The 17,429-nt window shown below is 42.3% G+C and overlaps 1 protein-coding gene across 2 annotated transcripts in view; it reads left to right on the top strand.

The window, feature by feature from the left end:
* Positions 1 to 839: 839 nt before the first annotated feature.
* Positions 840 to 17,429, top strand: part of LOC147375462 (cytochrome P450 2J2-like) — a 28,655-nt gene continuing 12,065 nt past the window's right edge. The window contains exons 1-6 of one of the 2 annotated variants that reach the window (XR_015160129.1): positions 840 to 1,197; positions 8,493 to 8,655; positions 11,182 to 11,331; positions 11,708 to 11,868; positions 14,711 to 14,887; positions 17,140 to 17,281. Coding sequence is in view for 1 of the 2 variants with exons in the window: in XM_086390266.1 (XP_086246392.1) it covers positions 910 to 1,197; positions 8,493 to 8,655; positions 11,182 to 11,331; positions 11,708 to 11,868; positions 14,711 to 14,887; positions 17,140 to 17,281 (1,081 nt within the window). In the remaining variant the exon portion in view is untranslated. The remainder of the gene's footprint in view (positions 1,198 to 8,492; positions 8,656 to 11,181; positions 11,332 to 11,707; positions 11,869 to 14,710; positions 14,888 to 17,139; positions 17,282 to 17,429) is intronic. The other variant, XM_086390266.1, reaches the window with a different exon arrangement.

The raw sequence follows: 17,429 nt of genomic DNA, 5'->3' as shown, positions 1-17,429 counted from the left end.
TTAAAAGATGCTTGCTCCTTGGAAGAAAAGCTATGACCAACCTAGACAGCATATTAAAAAGCAGAGACATTACTTTGCCGACAAAGGTCCATCTAGTCAAGACTATGGTTTTTCCAGTAGTCAGGTATGGATGTGAGAGTTGGACTATAAAGAAAGCTAAGCTCCAAAGAATTGATGCTTTTGAACTGTGATGTTGGAGAAGACTTGAGAGTCCCTTGGACTGCAAGGAGATCCAACCAGTCAATCCTAAAGGAAACCAGTCCTGAATATTCATTGGAAGGACTGATGCTGAAGCTGAAACTCCAATACTTTGGCCACCTGATGTGAAGATCTGACTCCTTGGAAAAGACCCTGATGCTGGGAAAGATTAAAGGCAGGAAGAGAAGGGGATGACAGAGGATGAGATGCTTGGATGGCATCACCTACTCAATGGACATGATATGAACAAGTTCCGGGAGCTGGTGATGGACAGGGAGGCCTGGCATGCTGCAGTCCATGGGGTCACAAAAAGTTGGACATGACTGAGCGACTGAACTGAATTGAACTAGCTTGAAGTTCTAAACTTCTCATGGAATAAAACATTACCCTCAATGTTTAGGTTGTGAATATTCTTTCAGTGGACACAAAAAACCTCCCAGCCTAGCCTTTTCTCAGATCCAAGTATGTTCTCCAGGGAATCCCATGCCTGACATCTAGTGGGTAGCAGATAGGCTGGGCTCCAGCCCAGAGAAGAACAGGCTCAGGTGGGAGAAAGTTGGAGAGAGGGGAGGAGGAGACAGGACCTAAGGAAAGGCAAGGAGGGGTAAGGTGGACCCGGTGCCACAGGGAGCCAGGGGTGGGGCTTAGCTGAGCGCTGGGGGAAGGGAAGAGCAGTGGTGGGAGGAGGGAAGGGCGGGGTGAGACGGTAGGATGGGGCGGGATCTGGGAACCCGGCTGAGCGCACAAGACGCACAGATCCTCACAGAAGCGAAACCAGACATCGCAGTAATGCTGGAGGCCTTCAGCTCCCTGGCAGCGGCCCTCTGGGCAGCTCTCCGTCCTGGCACTGTCCTCCTGGGGGCTGTCGCTTTTCTCTTCTTTGCTGATTTCCTCAAAAGGCGGCGTCCAAAGAACTTCCCGCCAGGGCCCGCGGGCCTGCCCTTTGTAGGCAACTCGTTCCAGCTGGATCCTGAGAAGGTGCACCTGACGCTTCAGCAGGTAGGACTCGGTGACGGTGTCAGAGCCGCGTCCTGACCTGATCTGCAGGACAAGGGCCTTCCGGGTACCGAGGGCCGGAGCATGGGGGCTTCTGAAGCATTCAGTCGGGAACCGGGTATACCCTGCTTTGAGCTTCTCTTTCCTCACCATCACCTGGAATGATTCCAGCTGTGCTTTCTAGGGGTGAACTGTTGTTGCTGCTGCTGCTGCTGCTAAGTCGCTTCAGTGGTGTCCGACTCTGTGCTACCCCATAGACGGCAGCCCACCAGGCTCCCCCTTCCCTGGGATTCTCCAGGCAAGAACACTGGAGTGGGTTGCCATTTCCTTCTCCAATGCATGAAAGTGAAAAGTGAAAGTGAAGTCGCTCCGTCGTATCTGACTCTTAGCGACCTCATGGACTGTAGCCCACCAGAATCCTCCATCCGTGGGATTCTCCAGGCAAGAGGACTGGGATGGGGTGCCATTGCCTTCTCCAGAACTGTTGTTAACTGTTTACCATTTAAGTGTCCCGACACGATCAGCTTTCGGGAAGGTAGGGGCTGCAGGTTTATTGTACAAAACAAAAAGTGTTTCTTGGTCCATATAGCTGATGGAAAAAGTGTAAATATTGAACTGTAGCTCTCATCTGAAGCCTCACATACTGCCAGGAGCTTTAACATCTGCATATTTTCTCTCGTGTCAGGGATCCTTGGATAGAATATGGTTCAGAATCCCCTCTATATGCTCAGTAAATGTTTTTGACTGACCAAGTGACTCTTTGTCTCTTCTGTTTCTTTTATGAGTCTAGAGTGTGACAGACACATGTTTTTAAAGTCATTTTGAAAAAAAATTAAAAAGTCATTTCGTTGTGTCTGGTTACATATTACTGGGACATTCTATTTATAGTATGATCACTTGTCTTTTCAATACTTTTATTCTTGGCGGGGGTAGGGGTGAATGCTATACTTCCCCTCTTGGAGGCTCCATTTTCCATATGTAAAATGAGGATGTCTGTGCGTGTGCTTAGTCGCTCAGTCACATCCAACTCTTTGTAATCCCATAGACTGTAGCTCACCAGTGTCCTCTGTTCATGAGATTTTTTTCGGGCAAGAATACTGGAGTTGCCATTTCCTTCAGGGGATCTTTCAGAATTGGGGATCGAACCCGAGTCTCCTTTGACTCCTGCACTGCAGGTTGACTCTACCCACTGAGCCATCCCTACCTAAATCCTCACGACCTTTCAACTACATTGCTTCCATCCACACAATGACAGAGTTCCTCATCTTCAGGCTCTTCCTTCTACAATCCACTCTCACTAAAGTATTCATTTAAAAATGTCATTCTGCCTAGATTTTCTTAGTGCTTTCTGCTGCTTCCTATAGTTCATATTCCTTAGGGAGCCACACGGATACTTTCTTGTAGCCTCTTTCCACTTTATAGTTGTCTCCCATCAAGGCTCCCTAATTGTGGCCATTCTGAATTCCTTAAAATTCCCTTCATCACTTAATACTGTCTCAAGAATCAACTGCCTCCCTGCCTCTCAGCACAGGCATCTTCCTGACCGACAACACTGTGGTAAGTGGTTGTGATGATTAAATAAAAGGAATGTTCAGTGTTAAAATAGCTTATAGTTGGTGCTAAAAAAAGAATAGTTCTAGTTCCCTAGAAATTCCTGGAGCACTTTCAACACAAGCCTGTATTACAAACTCAAGTTCAGATGGAGATGGCTTCATCACTTTCTGGGAGAAACAGCCCATTGGTTGCACAAAGTTACAGGATGAGTATATAGAATTTTAAAGCCAAGATGCTAAGATTCTAAACCTGTGCCTTTCTTCAAGAATTGTGCTGTTTAATTTCCAAGTATTGGAAGATCTTCCTGATTTCTTTCTGTTAATGATTTACAGTTGGCATTCATTAGGGTCAGAGGACATATACTGTATTTCAACTTTGAACAGATATGTACAGGTTGGTTTTATGACCTAAAATGGAGTCCATGCATACTTGAAATAATGTCTTCTGCTGTTGTTGGAGCATTCTGTACTATAGATCAGATAGACTTGAAGAGGTGAGTGCGTTGTTTAGTGCTTCTATACCCTTGGTGAATTTTTATCTACTAATTCTGTCAATTATTAGGAGAGGCATGTTGAAGTTTCCAACTATAATTAGAAGTTCATCTATGTGTCAAATCAGTTCCGATAGTTTTACTTTATATATTTGGCAGCTCTTTTTATTTAGCTCATACACATTAAAATTGTTACATTGTCTTCATGAATTGGCTCTTTAGTTATTACATGTTCTTCTTTATCCCTGAAGATTTTCTTTGCCTGAATGTTACCTGATATAATAGAGCCACACCAGCTCTCTTTTAATTAGGATTTGCATACTATATGCTTCTCCATTCTTTCACTTTTAACCAACTTATATGATTATACTTGAAATGAGTTTTTATATAGAACATACAGGTGGGTCATTTTTTCATGGTGCCAATATCTCTTTTAATTGGTGAATCTAGATCATTTGTATTTAGGGTAGCTTTTGATGTTTGAGGGATTCCCTGGTAGCTCAGCTGGTAAAGAATCCTCCTGCAGTGCCGGAGACCCTGCTTTGATGCCTGGGTCAGGAAGATCTCCTGGAGAAGGGAAAGGCTACCCACTCCAGTATTCTGGCCTGGAGAATTCCATAGGCTGTATAGTCCACGGAGTCACAAAGAGTCGGACAGGACTGAGAGACTTTCGCTTTGATGTGTGAACACTTAAGTATGCCATTTTACTATTCACTTTCTATTGTTCACTTTGTTTTTTGTTCCTCTGTTTCTCCTCTCCGGTCTTTTGTGGGTCACTTGAGCATTTTTAAGAATTCCTTTCTAATTTAACTGTAGTGTTTATAGTACGTTTCTTTGTTTGGTGCTTTAAGTGTTTGCTCTAAAGTTCATGTGCTATGCATACATAGCTTATTGTATCATCTGAGGTTGTTTCTCCATTTTAAGGCTGAGGAAACTGAAAACTAAGTGATTTGCCTAAGTTACTCAACACTGAAAATGGCCAAAGTAGGACTTGAATCTTAATCTGGTCTCTACTTATGCTACTTGACTTTTCATGATATAGTTAGCAGATAGTTGATTTTGTTCAGGGTTGCACTTATCCAATAGACACTTAAGAAGTGCTTATCATATGACAGGTATAATACAAGAAGAGTATATGGTGAAATGTGTGGTATAAATTTTTGGTAACCAAATGAGATGTCATTAGGTGGGTTCATTGTGAATGGGAATCCATGGGGATACCCTCCATTGAATGTTGAAATAAACTTGGCTGAACTTGAACAGAGGCAAGTGGCTCTGTGGAGTAAAGTGGACAGGAGATTTTAAGTTGGAGAAGCGACTTGAGCTAAAACAAAATAAGAAGGCAGTGAAGAAACTGGCTGATTGGTTTAGCATGGTTTTTCCCCCATTTTCTCAACATTCTCTACCATAGCTGTCTGGCTTATTATTGAAACATTTATGTAAATAAGAAAAATTTCTTATTGGACTAAGAAGGGGAAATGGTAGATAAGTTGGTTAAATGCACTATAAGGGTTTATATAGAGTTGCTTGTAACAAAAAGATTCCAAAAGACAGTGTTGTAAAAAGACTGAAATTGATTTGTCACTCACAAGTAGGTTGAGATGTAGGTAGGAAGACTAGGATAGGAAGGCTGCTTTGCTCCACAAGGTCATCTAAAACCACAGTGCTTCTGTCTTGTTGCTCTGGCCCTGCAACAGTGTCATGTGTAAGTTCTGCGCCATGAAAAGGGGAAAGTGAGAGGTGGTGAGAAGCAACTTTCCTTTAAGAACACGACCCAGAAGATGCACACGTCACCTCTGCTCACGTCCCATTGGATTCACGTGAAATTAAGTGAGGAGTAATGTGCCAAAGCCTTTGACTGTGTGGATCACAATAAACTGTGGAAAATTCTGAAAGAGATGGGAATACCAGACCACCTGACCTGCCTCTTGAGAAACCTATATGCAGGTCAGGAAGCAATAGTTAGAACTGGACATGGAACAACAGACTGGTTCCAAATAGGAAAAGGAGTACGTCAAGGCTGTACTTGTCACCCTGCTTACTTAACTTATATGCAGAGGACATCATGAGAAATGCTGGGCTGGAGGAAGCACAAGCTGGAATCAAGATTGCCAGGAGAAATATCAATAACCTCAGATATGCAGATGACACCACCCTTATGGCAGAAAGTGAAGAGGAACTAAAAAGCCTCTTGATGAGAGTGAAAGAGGGGAGTGAAAAAGTTGGCTTAAAGCTCAACATTCAGAAAACTAAGATCATGGCATCTGGTCCCATTACTTCATGGCAAATAGATGGGGAAACAGTGGAAACAGTGTCAGACTTTATCTTTCTGGGCTCCAAAATCACTGCAGATGGTGATTGCAGCCATGAAATTAAAAGATGCTTACTCCTTGGAAGGAAAGTTATGACCAACCTAGATAGCATATTGAAAAGCAGAGACATTACTTTGCCAACAAAGTTCTGTCTAGTCAAGGCTATGGTTTTTCCTGTGGTCATGTATGGATGTGAGAGTTGGACTGTGAAGAAGGCTGAGCACCGAAGAATTGATGCTTTTGAACTGTGGTGTTGGAGAAGACTCTTGAGAGTCCCTTGGAGTGCAAGGAGATCCAACCGGTCCATTCTGAAGGAGATCAGCCCTGGGATTTCTTTGGAAGGAATGATGCTAAAGCTAAAACTCCAATACTTTGGCCACCTCATGCAAAGAGTTGACTCATTGGGAGAGAGTCTGATGCTGGAAGGGATTGGGGGCAGGAGGAAAAGGGAATGACAGAGGATGAGATGGCTGGATGGCATCACCAACTCGATGGACGTGAGTCTGAGTGAACTCCGGGAGTTGGTGATGGACAGGGAGGCCTGGCATGCTGCGATTCACGGGTTCGCAAAGAGTCAGACACGACTGAGCAGCTGAACTGAACTGAACTGAATGTGACCAGTTAATCCTTAGGGAGTTCCATCACTTAGCAGAAGAGAGAGAGAATGTGTCCATGCTTTCTTTAAGGATGAGACATACAGAGCAAATTAGAAACAGTCCTACTTTATGCCCATCAGCTATGCACTATTATCTCTGTGCCTCTTTTTCTGAAAATTGGGCATACATTATAGAGTTGTTACAAGAAAAAAATTAGGATTATCAGCCTACTGCCAGGGTGCCTAGCATACAGTTGATGCTCAGTTTATATATCTACCTCCCTCCCCCTCTCTTCAAACATTTACAGTAACCAATTCAAGAACAAAAAGTTTTTGATTGCAAATGAGGCATCACTTGTCTGGCCTGCTTGCTGCATGGGCTCCCTTCATACACACTCTGCCCACTTCCCCTCCATTTCTTTGTCAGTATCTTACAAGAAATCTTTTGTTAAAATACACTCCCAATATATCAATAAAAGTACATAATTTTATTATTAACCTTAGTATTATGATTACTAACCCCAGAATCCTAAAGATTAGAATTTGTAAGAGCCCTCATTTTATATATTTGGAAACTGAGACAGAGAGAAGTTAAATAACTTGACCAAGTGTCACATAGAAAATAACCAGTGGAAGCTGGATACAAAGGGATTTGTATGCCTTCAAAATCCAAGTACTAAGCACTCACCTTACCTCTCCTATTCAATTTTTAGTTGCAAACATAACAAGGTATAAAGTGTTTCACTTGACATTAAGACGTCCTTGGTCTAGCTCATAGTACCTTTCTGGCCTTGTAGCCCATCTCCCTACACAGGTGAGAGGTATTCTTTCCAGGAACCTATCCCAGCCCCAGGACCCTTATGTGTGTGTGACACACCCAGACACTCTTCCTTTCACTCACACTCTCTTTCTCTCCTCTCCCTGCCCCATTACTCTCATTCTCAGTTTATTGCTGTCACATCCAGTAAACTCTAAGTTCCCAGTGCTATTCCAGCTTTATGTCTTTGTCTTTAAATCTTACAAATACCTCCAGTCCTTAATATCTTTGGCACTTTGGCTAAGTTACTTCTCCATGACTCATTTTCCTTACTAAAACATAAATAATATCATTACTGCCATAGGGTGGATGGATGAGTGGTTAAGAAAATGCACTTCCACTGTAGGAGGCACGAGTTCGATCCCTATTCAGGGAACTAAGGACCCACAGCAATGTGGTGCACTCAAAAAAAGATATATTTGGTCTAGCTTCCCTAATAGGGAGTACACACCGTCATAGGGTGGTGTGAGGGAAATGAGATAAAAGGTGAAGGGTGGTTAGCGTGGCACCCAGTGGGTGTGGCTGGCTGTGACCACCGGTGCCTTTCCCCTGTACGTCTTCCCTTTGCTCTTGTCCTGTCTGCCTCCTTGAGCAAGTGCACCTGTGCTCCTTTGCTCACGGAGCCCATGCATTCCCCAGAGTCTAGAGTGGCTGTCTGCCAGTATCGAAAACAAACTGTCTTTCCCATTGTTGTTCTCTTTCTTCCTCACAGAAATTTTCTTTCCCCTTTTTCAGGGCTGTAGAGAGCATACTGCCCTGCTTGTGAGATTTTAGTTCCCCGTCCAGGGTTAAACCTGTATCCATGGCACTAAAAGTCCAAGCCCTGACCACTCGACAGCCAGGGAATTACCCCTCCCAGAAACTGTAAGCGAAAAATTGTTTTCTCCCTCTTATACGGGGGGAGTGGAGGCTCCAAAAAAAAGTGAAACAACGTTTCCGAGATCTCAAAGCTAGCCAAGCATAGAGTTTGCATGGCTCCAGCTAGTGTGTTCTTGTCTATGACTGGCCCTAGCCCTGTAATGAATTTTTTGCCACCTAGAACCTGTTGAAGAAGGGGACACTGTCTTGTGGTTAAACAGATATGATTTACTACGAAGTCCATGCTTTCTACCCCAGACATTCACTAAACACATCTCTGCCTTCTCTGGTGAGTCACATAGGCTGAATTCTCTCGCTTCACTAGAGTCTAAGATGCTTGAGGTTAGAGACCTCGCTTATTTTATTGTATCCTTATGCCTTATTCTCAGGATACATATGTTCACTCAATCCAAGTAAAGTGAACATATGGATGAGTATTTATAATGAATGTCTACATCCTCTAGTGGATTGAACTGAAGTCAAGTTGACAGCAAGAGAAATGGAAACAGGCATAAGTATTTCCAACAGCAAAGGTATACACACAAACACACACACACACACACACAAACACAGAGATTCCCCTCAATATAATCTCCCTCAGCTCTACATACCCTCCATTCCAGGACACACAGGATGTGCATATGTAACTGTAACTCTTCTACTATTTTTCAGTTTGTGAAGAAATATGGGAATGTTTTTAGCTTGGATTTTGGTACATTTCCTTCTATTCTTATAACGGGATTACCCTTAATTAAAGAAGCGCTTGTCCACCAAGGCGAAAACTTTTCCAAACGTCCTGTAATGCCTCTCCAGGAGCGTATCTTTAACACTAAAGGTAAGTTCTTGCATTGGTTAGCATGTGTTTTATATTCTTGTGGTCTGTGAAAGTATCTCCAACAATCCCAGGGACCAAGCTCCTCATAAGGAACCTGAGTGCCCGTGTTTCCCTGTTGAAGGCACCCCCTCAGGGCACCTGGCAGAGTCAGCTCTAATGTCAGGGATTTGGGGGAAGCGACATCACCTGCATGAACTCACTCTGGATGCTTTGATAAATAAGTATCCTCATCACTCAGTGAATGTGATGTGTTGTTTAAGCAGAGAAAAGGCAATGCGTCCTCAGGCTCTCTTTCTGCTTTCCCGCTCAGATCTCTTCCCCTAGAAAACGGATGTGGATCAGCTTGTTCCTGTTGATTAAGTGATCCCTTCTTGCCTCCAGTTCCTTATGCTCTATTTTGAGGCTGTGCTCCAAAGGTATCTCAAGCCTTCTATCTATGTTAAAAGAGTTTGGCATGAGTACTTAGAATGGTCACTAAATAAACTTACTTTTTCAAAATTCTAAATGAAAAACTTTATACTTCTACAAAAATTTTATACTTCTACACCATTTTTTTCCAGGTATTTCTCAATCCCTCTTTGAAATAGTTCACCCATTATTCTACATCCATTCACTCAATTATCTGCCATGAGAACTTAGGACTAGAGGCACCAGTGACAGAGTAGTGAGTAGAACAGAAAAAATTCTTGATTTTTGTGTAATTTACATGTTATTAAGAGAGTCAGTATCAAGTATGCTAAAATTTAATGCCTCGGTTTTATGAAGATAAGAGGAGGGTTCACTTAGTATGGGTATCAAATCTGGTCCTGAGACTCAGGAAAAGCTATTGTAAGTAAATAACAAGTAATAAAATGAAGAAGCAATCCACTAGGGGGAATAGAATATGAAAAGTTTCTAAGATGGGTAAATGGACAGTGAACTGAGGAATTGAAAGGTGTCCAGTGTGAGAAGAACGGGGTTTAAATGGAGATAATTAAATGAAGATGAAGATGCTAAGTTTGTCCAGAAATAGTTCATGTTTAAGGATATTGCTTTTTATCCTAATAACAATGCAGGCTTCTGAATGTTTAAGTAGTAAAAGGGATCAACATACTTACATGGTAAGTTTTAAAGACTTCTCTAAGCTTCAATGTCAAGAATGGAATAAAAGGAGCAAAAGACTACTGTAGAATTTTAAGTGAGAAGAGGTGGTAGCCTGAACTAGGGAAGTGGCAAGAAATGGTAGTCTAGTAGGTTACACTAGGAGAGTGACTGTGAAGACAAGTTGATTTAAGCTATTCAGGAGGCATATTCAATAGGACATGATGACCTAGATGGAAGGAGAATGAGGTAGACACCCTACCCAAATGGGTAGGTAAAGGAAAAAAGGAAGATGTGGAGGAGAACAAGGTGTTCATTGGCCTGGGTGGTGAGTTGTATGGAGCAAATCATTAACTCAGTCATGAATATGCTGAGTGTGAAGCCAAGAGAGTCAAGCAGAAAATTGGTTACATGTCTGCACAGATACAGACATTCACATCAGTAGATGTCATTTGAAATATTTGGAATTGATAAGATTTAGTAGAAATGGAGGATAAGGATAAGGAGAGAAGAGGCTTTGATCCAAGATTGAAAAGGTTCATCATTTCAAAATTTGATAGGAGATAAGTTAACCTAAGATATGATGATTTCTGTGAAGTCAGAGAATTAGCAGAAGAGTCTGGAGAGTGTGGTGTCCTGGGCACCACTGGAAAAGAGTGTTTCAAGAAAAAAGCATCTCGTGCTGTTGACACATCAGCATGAGGCTGAAAAGGATCCTGGACTGAACAGCAGGGAGGGCCACTTCACTAAGGTGGTGGAAGTGAAAGGGAGATATTAGAAGGAGTGGAAGAGTGTATGGGAATGAAGAATTGAGAGGGTGGTGGTCTCACCTGTGTTATAAAATAAATGAAGTTCTCTGCACACCTCATGATGGATTTTTTATCCTTTGCCTGTGATTTTCTTTCTGCACACATTCACAATTCTTTGTTTGCTTGGGTGATTCATCTTTTTAGGATCTTTAAGCACTTTCTCCTTATGAGTTTTGGTTTTGTCTAGTCCATTAGTGCATACTTAGTACGTAGCATAACAAATACTTAAATATAGTATGTGACAGGTAATCAAAGCATGGGCATCAGTCAGGCAGGCTTGAAAATGAATGCCTGTTCTGCTGCTCCAACTCTGTGACCTTGCAGAGTGTACTTTTATCTCTTGTGCCTCAATTTTCTCATCAGCAAAATTGGGGTAGTGGTTTGGCAATAGTGATATATATAGAAGTATATCAGAGAGTGAATACTAAATGCCAGAATGCATTACAAATGCTAATGTGCATGGCATTGCAAGCAATCAGTAAATTCAATCCATTATATCAATTGGTTTGAAATTATTTCTCTGAATAGTTTCAAGCACCTTAAAGCCCTTTTTTCATCCTTTTGATACATCATGGGTCTTGTTGGCTTTTTTTCATAATGTTGGCTTTTTTTCATAATGTTGGCTTTCTTTTCCCAGGCTTGATCATGTCCAGTGGCCGCATATGGAAGGAACAAAGAAGGTTTGCCCTGACAACTCTTAGGAACTTTGGTTTAGGAAAGAAGAGCTTAGAGGAACGCATTCAGGAGGAGGCCTCCTACCTCATCCAGATGATAAGAGAGGAGAATGGTGAGCATGTCATAGGACAGGTGCAGGGACTGTGGCTCATACTTTCACTAACCAGATGTTCATCAGTGCCTACCTGCCTTTCCTGAGCCCAGAGTTGTGTAGGGTGCTGAGGGGATAACAGGGAACAGCTAACCGTGACCTGTCCTCATGGGGCTCATGAATTAAGACAAAGATGGGTAATAAACATATTGGTTTTAAATCCTGGTCATCAGTTTGACTTCCCATGCATTGACTAAGTACTGGCCCAGTGTCAGACCCTGGGGTCACAGTCTCGGAGGTGGTTCTATAGTCAGTGTGTCGTATGTCATACAGAGCAGCATCTCTGTAAAATAGAAGCAATCCAATATGAAGGCTCCATCTCTTCTTCTTCCTCCAGGAAAGCCTTTCGACCCTCACTTCATAATCAACAATGCCGTTTCCAATATTATTTGCTCCATCACCTTCGGGGAGCGGTTTGACTACCAGGATAGTCAGTTCCGGGAGCTGCTGAGGCTGCTGGATGAGGTCTTAAATCTGCATACGTCACTGTGCTGCCAGGTGAGGCAGTTGTCACTTCCTATCTTGCATAAAGATATTATGTTGATGTTTGTCACAGATTAGATGGGGTCTTCCTTTCCTTTGTAGCTAAAAGATAACCTTTTTAAATTGACTTCAGCACAAACTTGTTTGAAATCCATCTGTTGACTTTAATGTTTTTTATAATATTGTCAAATATTTACTATTGATAAATAACATTACTAACATTTGTATAAAGTACAGTACTTTACATGACATACAGGTATACACTACATTCTTTTCCTTAAAAAACAGAATACTGCCATAACTTTTGAGTCCCTTCTGCCCATGTCCCTCCCTAGTCCCACACGTCTGTGATCCTCAAATGTATGCTTCTGTGCCTGGCTCTAACTCAGCTCATTGTCTTGAAATTTATTTATTGGCTCTTCTAATTTGCTCTGTGTAGTTTTCCTCTGCATGCAGGTGCCACTGATTGTTATTCTCCTGAATAATGCTTGCAGATTTATTGAACATATGAGGGATTTCTAATTTGAGGATGTTATGAATAAAGCTGCCATGAACATTCCTGTTTTATTGTTCATGTGGACTGCTGCTGCTGCTGCTAAGTCGCTTCAGTCGTGTCCAACTCTGTGCGACCCCATAGATGGCAGCCTACCAGGCTCCACCGTCCCTGGGATTCTCCGGGCAAGAACCCTGGAATGGGTTGCCATTTCCTTCTCCAGTGCATGAAAGTGAAAAGTGAAAGTGAAGTCGCTCAGTCATGTCTGACTCTTAGCGACTCCATGGACTGCAGCCTACCAGGCTCCTCTGTCCATGGGATTTTCCAGGCAAGAGTACTGGAGTGGGGTGCCATTGCCTTCTCCGGTTCATGTGGACACATCCACTCATTTCTCTTGCATATGCACCTGTATGTAAAAACCCTTAATGGTTTCCACCTGTTGGTCTATTTCCATGCCCATCCACACTTGTTCCTACCAGTTTTCTAAATGTCTAGGATATGGATTTAAGGGATTCAACCCTCACCCTGTCCTTGGTAGTCCCTGCCGTCTCCTTTTGCCCTGCTAGGGTTGTAAGTCTGTCAAAAGCTCTGCTCATCTGCTTGGCCTCTCAGCCCCTTTTGTGTATCTGGAAGGCACTGTTAGGGGAAAATCAGCCCTAAGTGTTGGGGTAAACCCTTGTATATGTAAAGGAGGATTTACTTGTAATCATTTTTTAAAAGTAACATTGCCTGGAGATTTATGAACTTCACCTAACCTGATAAAGCAGTTAGCATGAATCCTGGCACAGAAAACGGACATAATGAATGTGAGCTACTATGATTATTATTGTCAGTATTATTTTTGAACAACATTTCTTATTGTCACTTCTAATCATGGTAACCCCTCCATTCAGTAATTCCATTTTCTTCCTTCCCATTAAGACAGAACTTAGGAAGTCTGGGACCTCAGTGAGCATGTGTTGACTATTCCCAGGGAAAAGAAATTCCTGAGAAGGTTGGATGAGGCAGTGAGGCAGGGGGTAATAAACATTTTTTAGAGACCCAAAATAGCTCAGGCAGTATGACTGACAATTCCATATACTTTATTTCAATTTTTACAACAACCCTTTAAAGATGAAATGGAGCATCCTAATGTGTGCAAGTAGATATGGGAATGCTTAAGCATATTCACATAGTGATCCACTGGCTGTGTGTTAAGTGTGGAATAGATCTCATGTGATTGAATAAGGAAAATAACTCTGGTGCCCCAATGGCAGCGGATTATACTAAGCCCAGACAAATTACATCATCATCTTCATTATTGTCATTATTATTATTCCTGAAGCCTTATATCTAGAAAGCAGTGGAGCTAATATTCAAAGGCATGTATGTTTCATTTTAAGTCTAGGCAATTTTCCATTATGTTGGGCTATCTGTTTTCCACCAGATATTTTTAGGGAAAATATGTCCAAAATACACTTAATTTTATTAAAAATATCTTATCCGCATGAAGAATACATCATAATGGTAAGTTAGATAAACACATATCTATGTTTAACATAACTAACTAGCTGGCTAGAAAGAGGTGTTTCATGCACAAAGATATATACACACAGAGGAAAATGTCATGAAAAAATAGAAAATAAGGGAATGGGAAGAGATTCTAGAAGTACTGCATTATAGGATTATCAGGTAAGATATCTCCAAGCAAGAGCCAACCTGAATGAAACAAAGGCTAGAATTATACAAATTCCAGAGGAAGACCAATCTTCATTGAAGGAATAGTGAATGGAAAAACTAAACATTGTCATTCTTGACGTTGTCACAGAGACCAACGGAGCTGGACTAGAAAGACCAAGAGAGAGTAAGATGGCAGCAAGTGATAGCAGAAGAGGGGACAGGAGTGGAAGAGGCCAGCTCATGTGGAGCTCCAGGCCAGGAGAATGATGTAGAATTTCTCTAAATGTCATGGAAAGTCATTGGAGGATTGAAAGATAAATAGTGAAATGATCTGATTAAACTGTTAAATGATCTCTCTGGCAGCTCAGTGGAAAATAGACTGGGAAAGGGGTTGAGGACAGAATCAGGGAAATTGCTGGGAGGCCTTAAAGCACCTAGGTAAGAAATATTGGGGCTTTGTCCTAGAATGACAAACACATGGAGTACTGAGAAGTGGTCTGAAAATGGTTCTATTTTGGATGGAGTGCTGAAATGCTTTGCCAGAGGGGAAAGAAGAGGGGTGTGACAGAGAAGATGAGACAAGGGTGATTCCAAGGGTTAATGTAAGCAAAGAAAATACATATAGAGATACAATGGTTTCCTCGTCTTCAAAAGTAGAAAACAGGCACCTCCTTGTCTCCCTGACTGTTTTGTTTTCTCCATCAGCTCTACAGTGTCTTTCCAAGGATAATGAATTTCGTTCCGGGTCCCCACCAAACCCTCTTTAGTAATTTGGAGAAACTGAAAATGTTTGTTGCCGAAATGATTGAAAACCACAAGAGAGACTGGAATCCTGCTGAAGCAAGAGACTTCATTGATGCTTATCTCCAGGAAATAGAAAAGGTGAAGGAACCTTGAGTGTTTTCCTGAGTAGTGTTCTTAAAGAGCAAATGAGGTGATTCTAGTATCTTATCGCTGCTGTAAGAGATCACTATTTTAAACTTGGTGGCTTAAAACAACCAACATTTATCAACTCAAGGTTGGGGCAGGCTGGCTCTTTTGAGGCTCTAGGGCAGAATCCATTGATGGGCTTTTCCAGCATCTAGAGGCTGTCTATACCCCTGAATTCATGCCCCTTCCCTCTGTCTTCAAAGCCATTGATGTAATGTCTTCCTTTCCACTGTCCTTGCGTCTTCTCTTAATTTGCTCCTTGTCTCCTCTTATTGGAGAAGGCAATGGCACCTCACTCCAGTCCTCTTGCCTGGAAAATCCCATGGACGGAGGAGCCTGGTAGGCAGAGGTCCATGGGGTTGCTAAGAGTTGGACACGACTAAACGACTTTACTTTCACTTTTCACTTTCATGCATTGGAGAAGGAAATGGCAACCCACTCCAGAGTTCTTGCCTGGAGAATCACAGGGACGGGGGAGCCTGGTGGGCTGCCGTCTCTGGGGTTGCACAGAGTTGGACACGACTGAAGTGACTTAGCAGCAGTCTCCTCTTATACTCTTCTGATTACAATGGGCACGCTGCTGCTGCTGCTGCTAAGTCGCTTCAGTCGTGTCCGACTCTGTGCAACCCTAGAGACGGCAGCCCACCAGGCTCTGCCATCCCTGGGATTCTCCAGGCAAGAACACTGGAGTGGGTTGCCATTTCCTTCTCCAATGTATGAAAGTGAAAAGTGAAAGGGAAGTCGCTCAGTCGTGTCCAACTCTTAGCGACCCCATGGACTGCAGCCCACCAGACTTCTCCATCCATGGGATTTTCCAGGCAAGAGTACTGGAGTGGGGTGCCATTGCCTTCTCCGAATGGGCACGCTAGGATAATCCATATCAAGATCCTTAATTTCATGATATCTACAAAGTTCCATCTGTCAAAAAAAATTTACCCGTTCCAGAGATTAGGACATGGACATTTTTGTGGGTCATTATTCAGCCTAGCACAAGGTTGGAAAAATAGAGACACTATTTCAGAGTTTAGGAATATCATTAGCTCAGAATTAATGATACATTTGAAATAAAGATACTGGTTTAAGAATATTCAGCTTGAGATCTTTGGAAAGCCCACATATACTGCCTTTTGATAGTCTATTTCTGTCCTCTACCCATATCTGAAAGACCTGTACACAATAGGGAAAAGAAGAATTGTTTCATTATTACTTGTACCAATGTCCAGTCCCCTACCCCTTCCCCAGTTCCCCAGCGCAGAGTATAAGTGAAGCTGAGTCAGATGTCAAAGGTTAGTCTCAAGTGGAGGACTTTTGCCTTCCTCTCTCCTCCCTATTTCATGTACTTTAAAATGTTGTCTGTGAGATGCAGGGAAAAGGCCAAATTGGATATAGGTCCTTTAACATATTAAGCCCTGTGGTTAACACTCATCACTACATCAGTGTCATCATTTTTGACTCATTTTCAACTTGTAGAGTTGAAAGAATGGTGAATTTTTTTTTCTGTCTCCTCTCTTATTTCACCTTATTGTTATACCATTAATAGAAGTATTGATTCCTCCTGAGAGGAGGAGACTTCACTTGTTATAAGGTGTGCAGGCACACAGAGGAACACTGACACATTGAAGCTCCTGTAGGAAAGTGGTGAAGACGCTGGAGTGCCATGAGGAATGATTGTTGGAATCAGGGAAGGTTAACCTAAGGAGGATGTTGATGGGGGATTATGAGAATTGTACTTTAGAGAAATTAATTTTATTCTTTCTGGTATCAATGCAAACATTTGTTGAGGATTTCTTACATGACCTTTCCATCTCACATAGTTCATAATGCCAAGTGAGGAGTGAATACTGAACACAGAGTGTTTGAGAGGTTTAGTAACTTGGTCAAGTTGTACATATAGTGAAAGGTGTGGCTAATATTGGAACGCAAATATTATTATATTTCCAATATAATAATAGATTCTCCCAAAATATGGAAGTAAAAAGGTTCTCTCAATTTTCATCCTTCCAAGGTGACAAAAGCTCCCAGCACTTGGCGCAGGAAGATGCTAATGATACTGCAATAATAAGCCTCTGCCTGCTGAGATGGTCAAAGGAAAAGTCATTTCTCTTGGGGGAATCTCTCCTCCCATGTTCTCACTAGGATGAAGCCTCCTATGTTGTGGCAACTAAGAACCATCTGGATAAACCAATAATCACTGTATTTTCTAGCATAAGGGAGGTGATGCTTCAAGTTTCCGTGAAGAAAACCTCATCTACAGCACCTTGGACCTCTTCCTTGCTGGAACAGAGACAACTTCAACCAGCCTGCGCTGGGGGCTGCTCTACATGGCCCTTAACCCCGAAATCCAAGGTGAGCTCATTAGTGGATGGGCTGGGCCAGGCCAGTATGCTTCCATAAATTAGTTCATCAGTGTCTCAATATTCCTAAAGGGAATGTTGGTTCACCCTCACTAATAAGAGGAACCTGAGGCTCCCACAGCTTTAGGAACTTGCAGCAG

The sequence above is a fragment of the Bos grunniens genome, chromosome 3 (genome assembly GCF_055505025.1).
Source record: "Bos grunniens cultivar Pamir isolate PY7600 chromosome 3, Bosgru_T2T1.0, whole genome shotgun sequence".
Lineage (NCBI taxonomy): Eukaryota > Metazoa > Chordata > Mammalia > Artiodactyla > Bovidae > Bos > Bos grunniens.
Note: the sequence above shows the minus strand (reverse complement) of the source record. Positions and strands in the feature narration are given on the sequence as shown.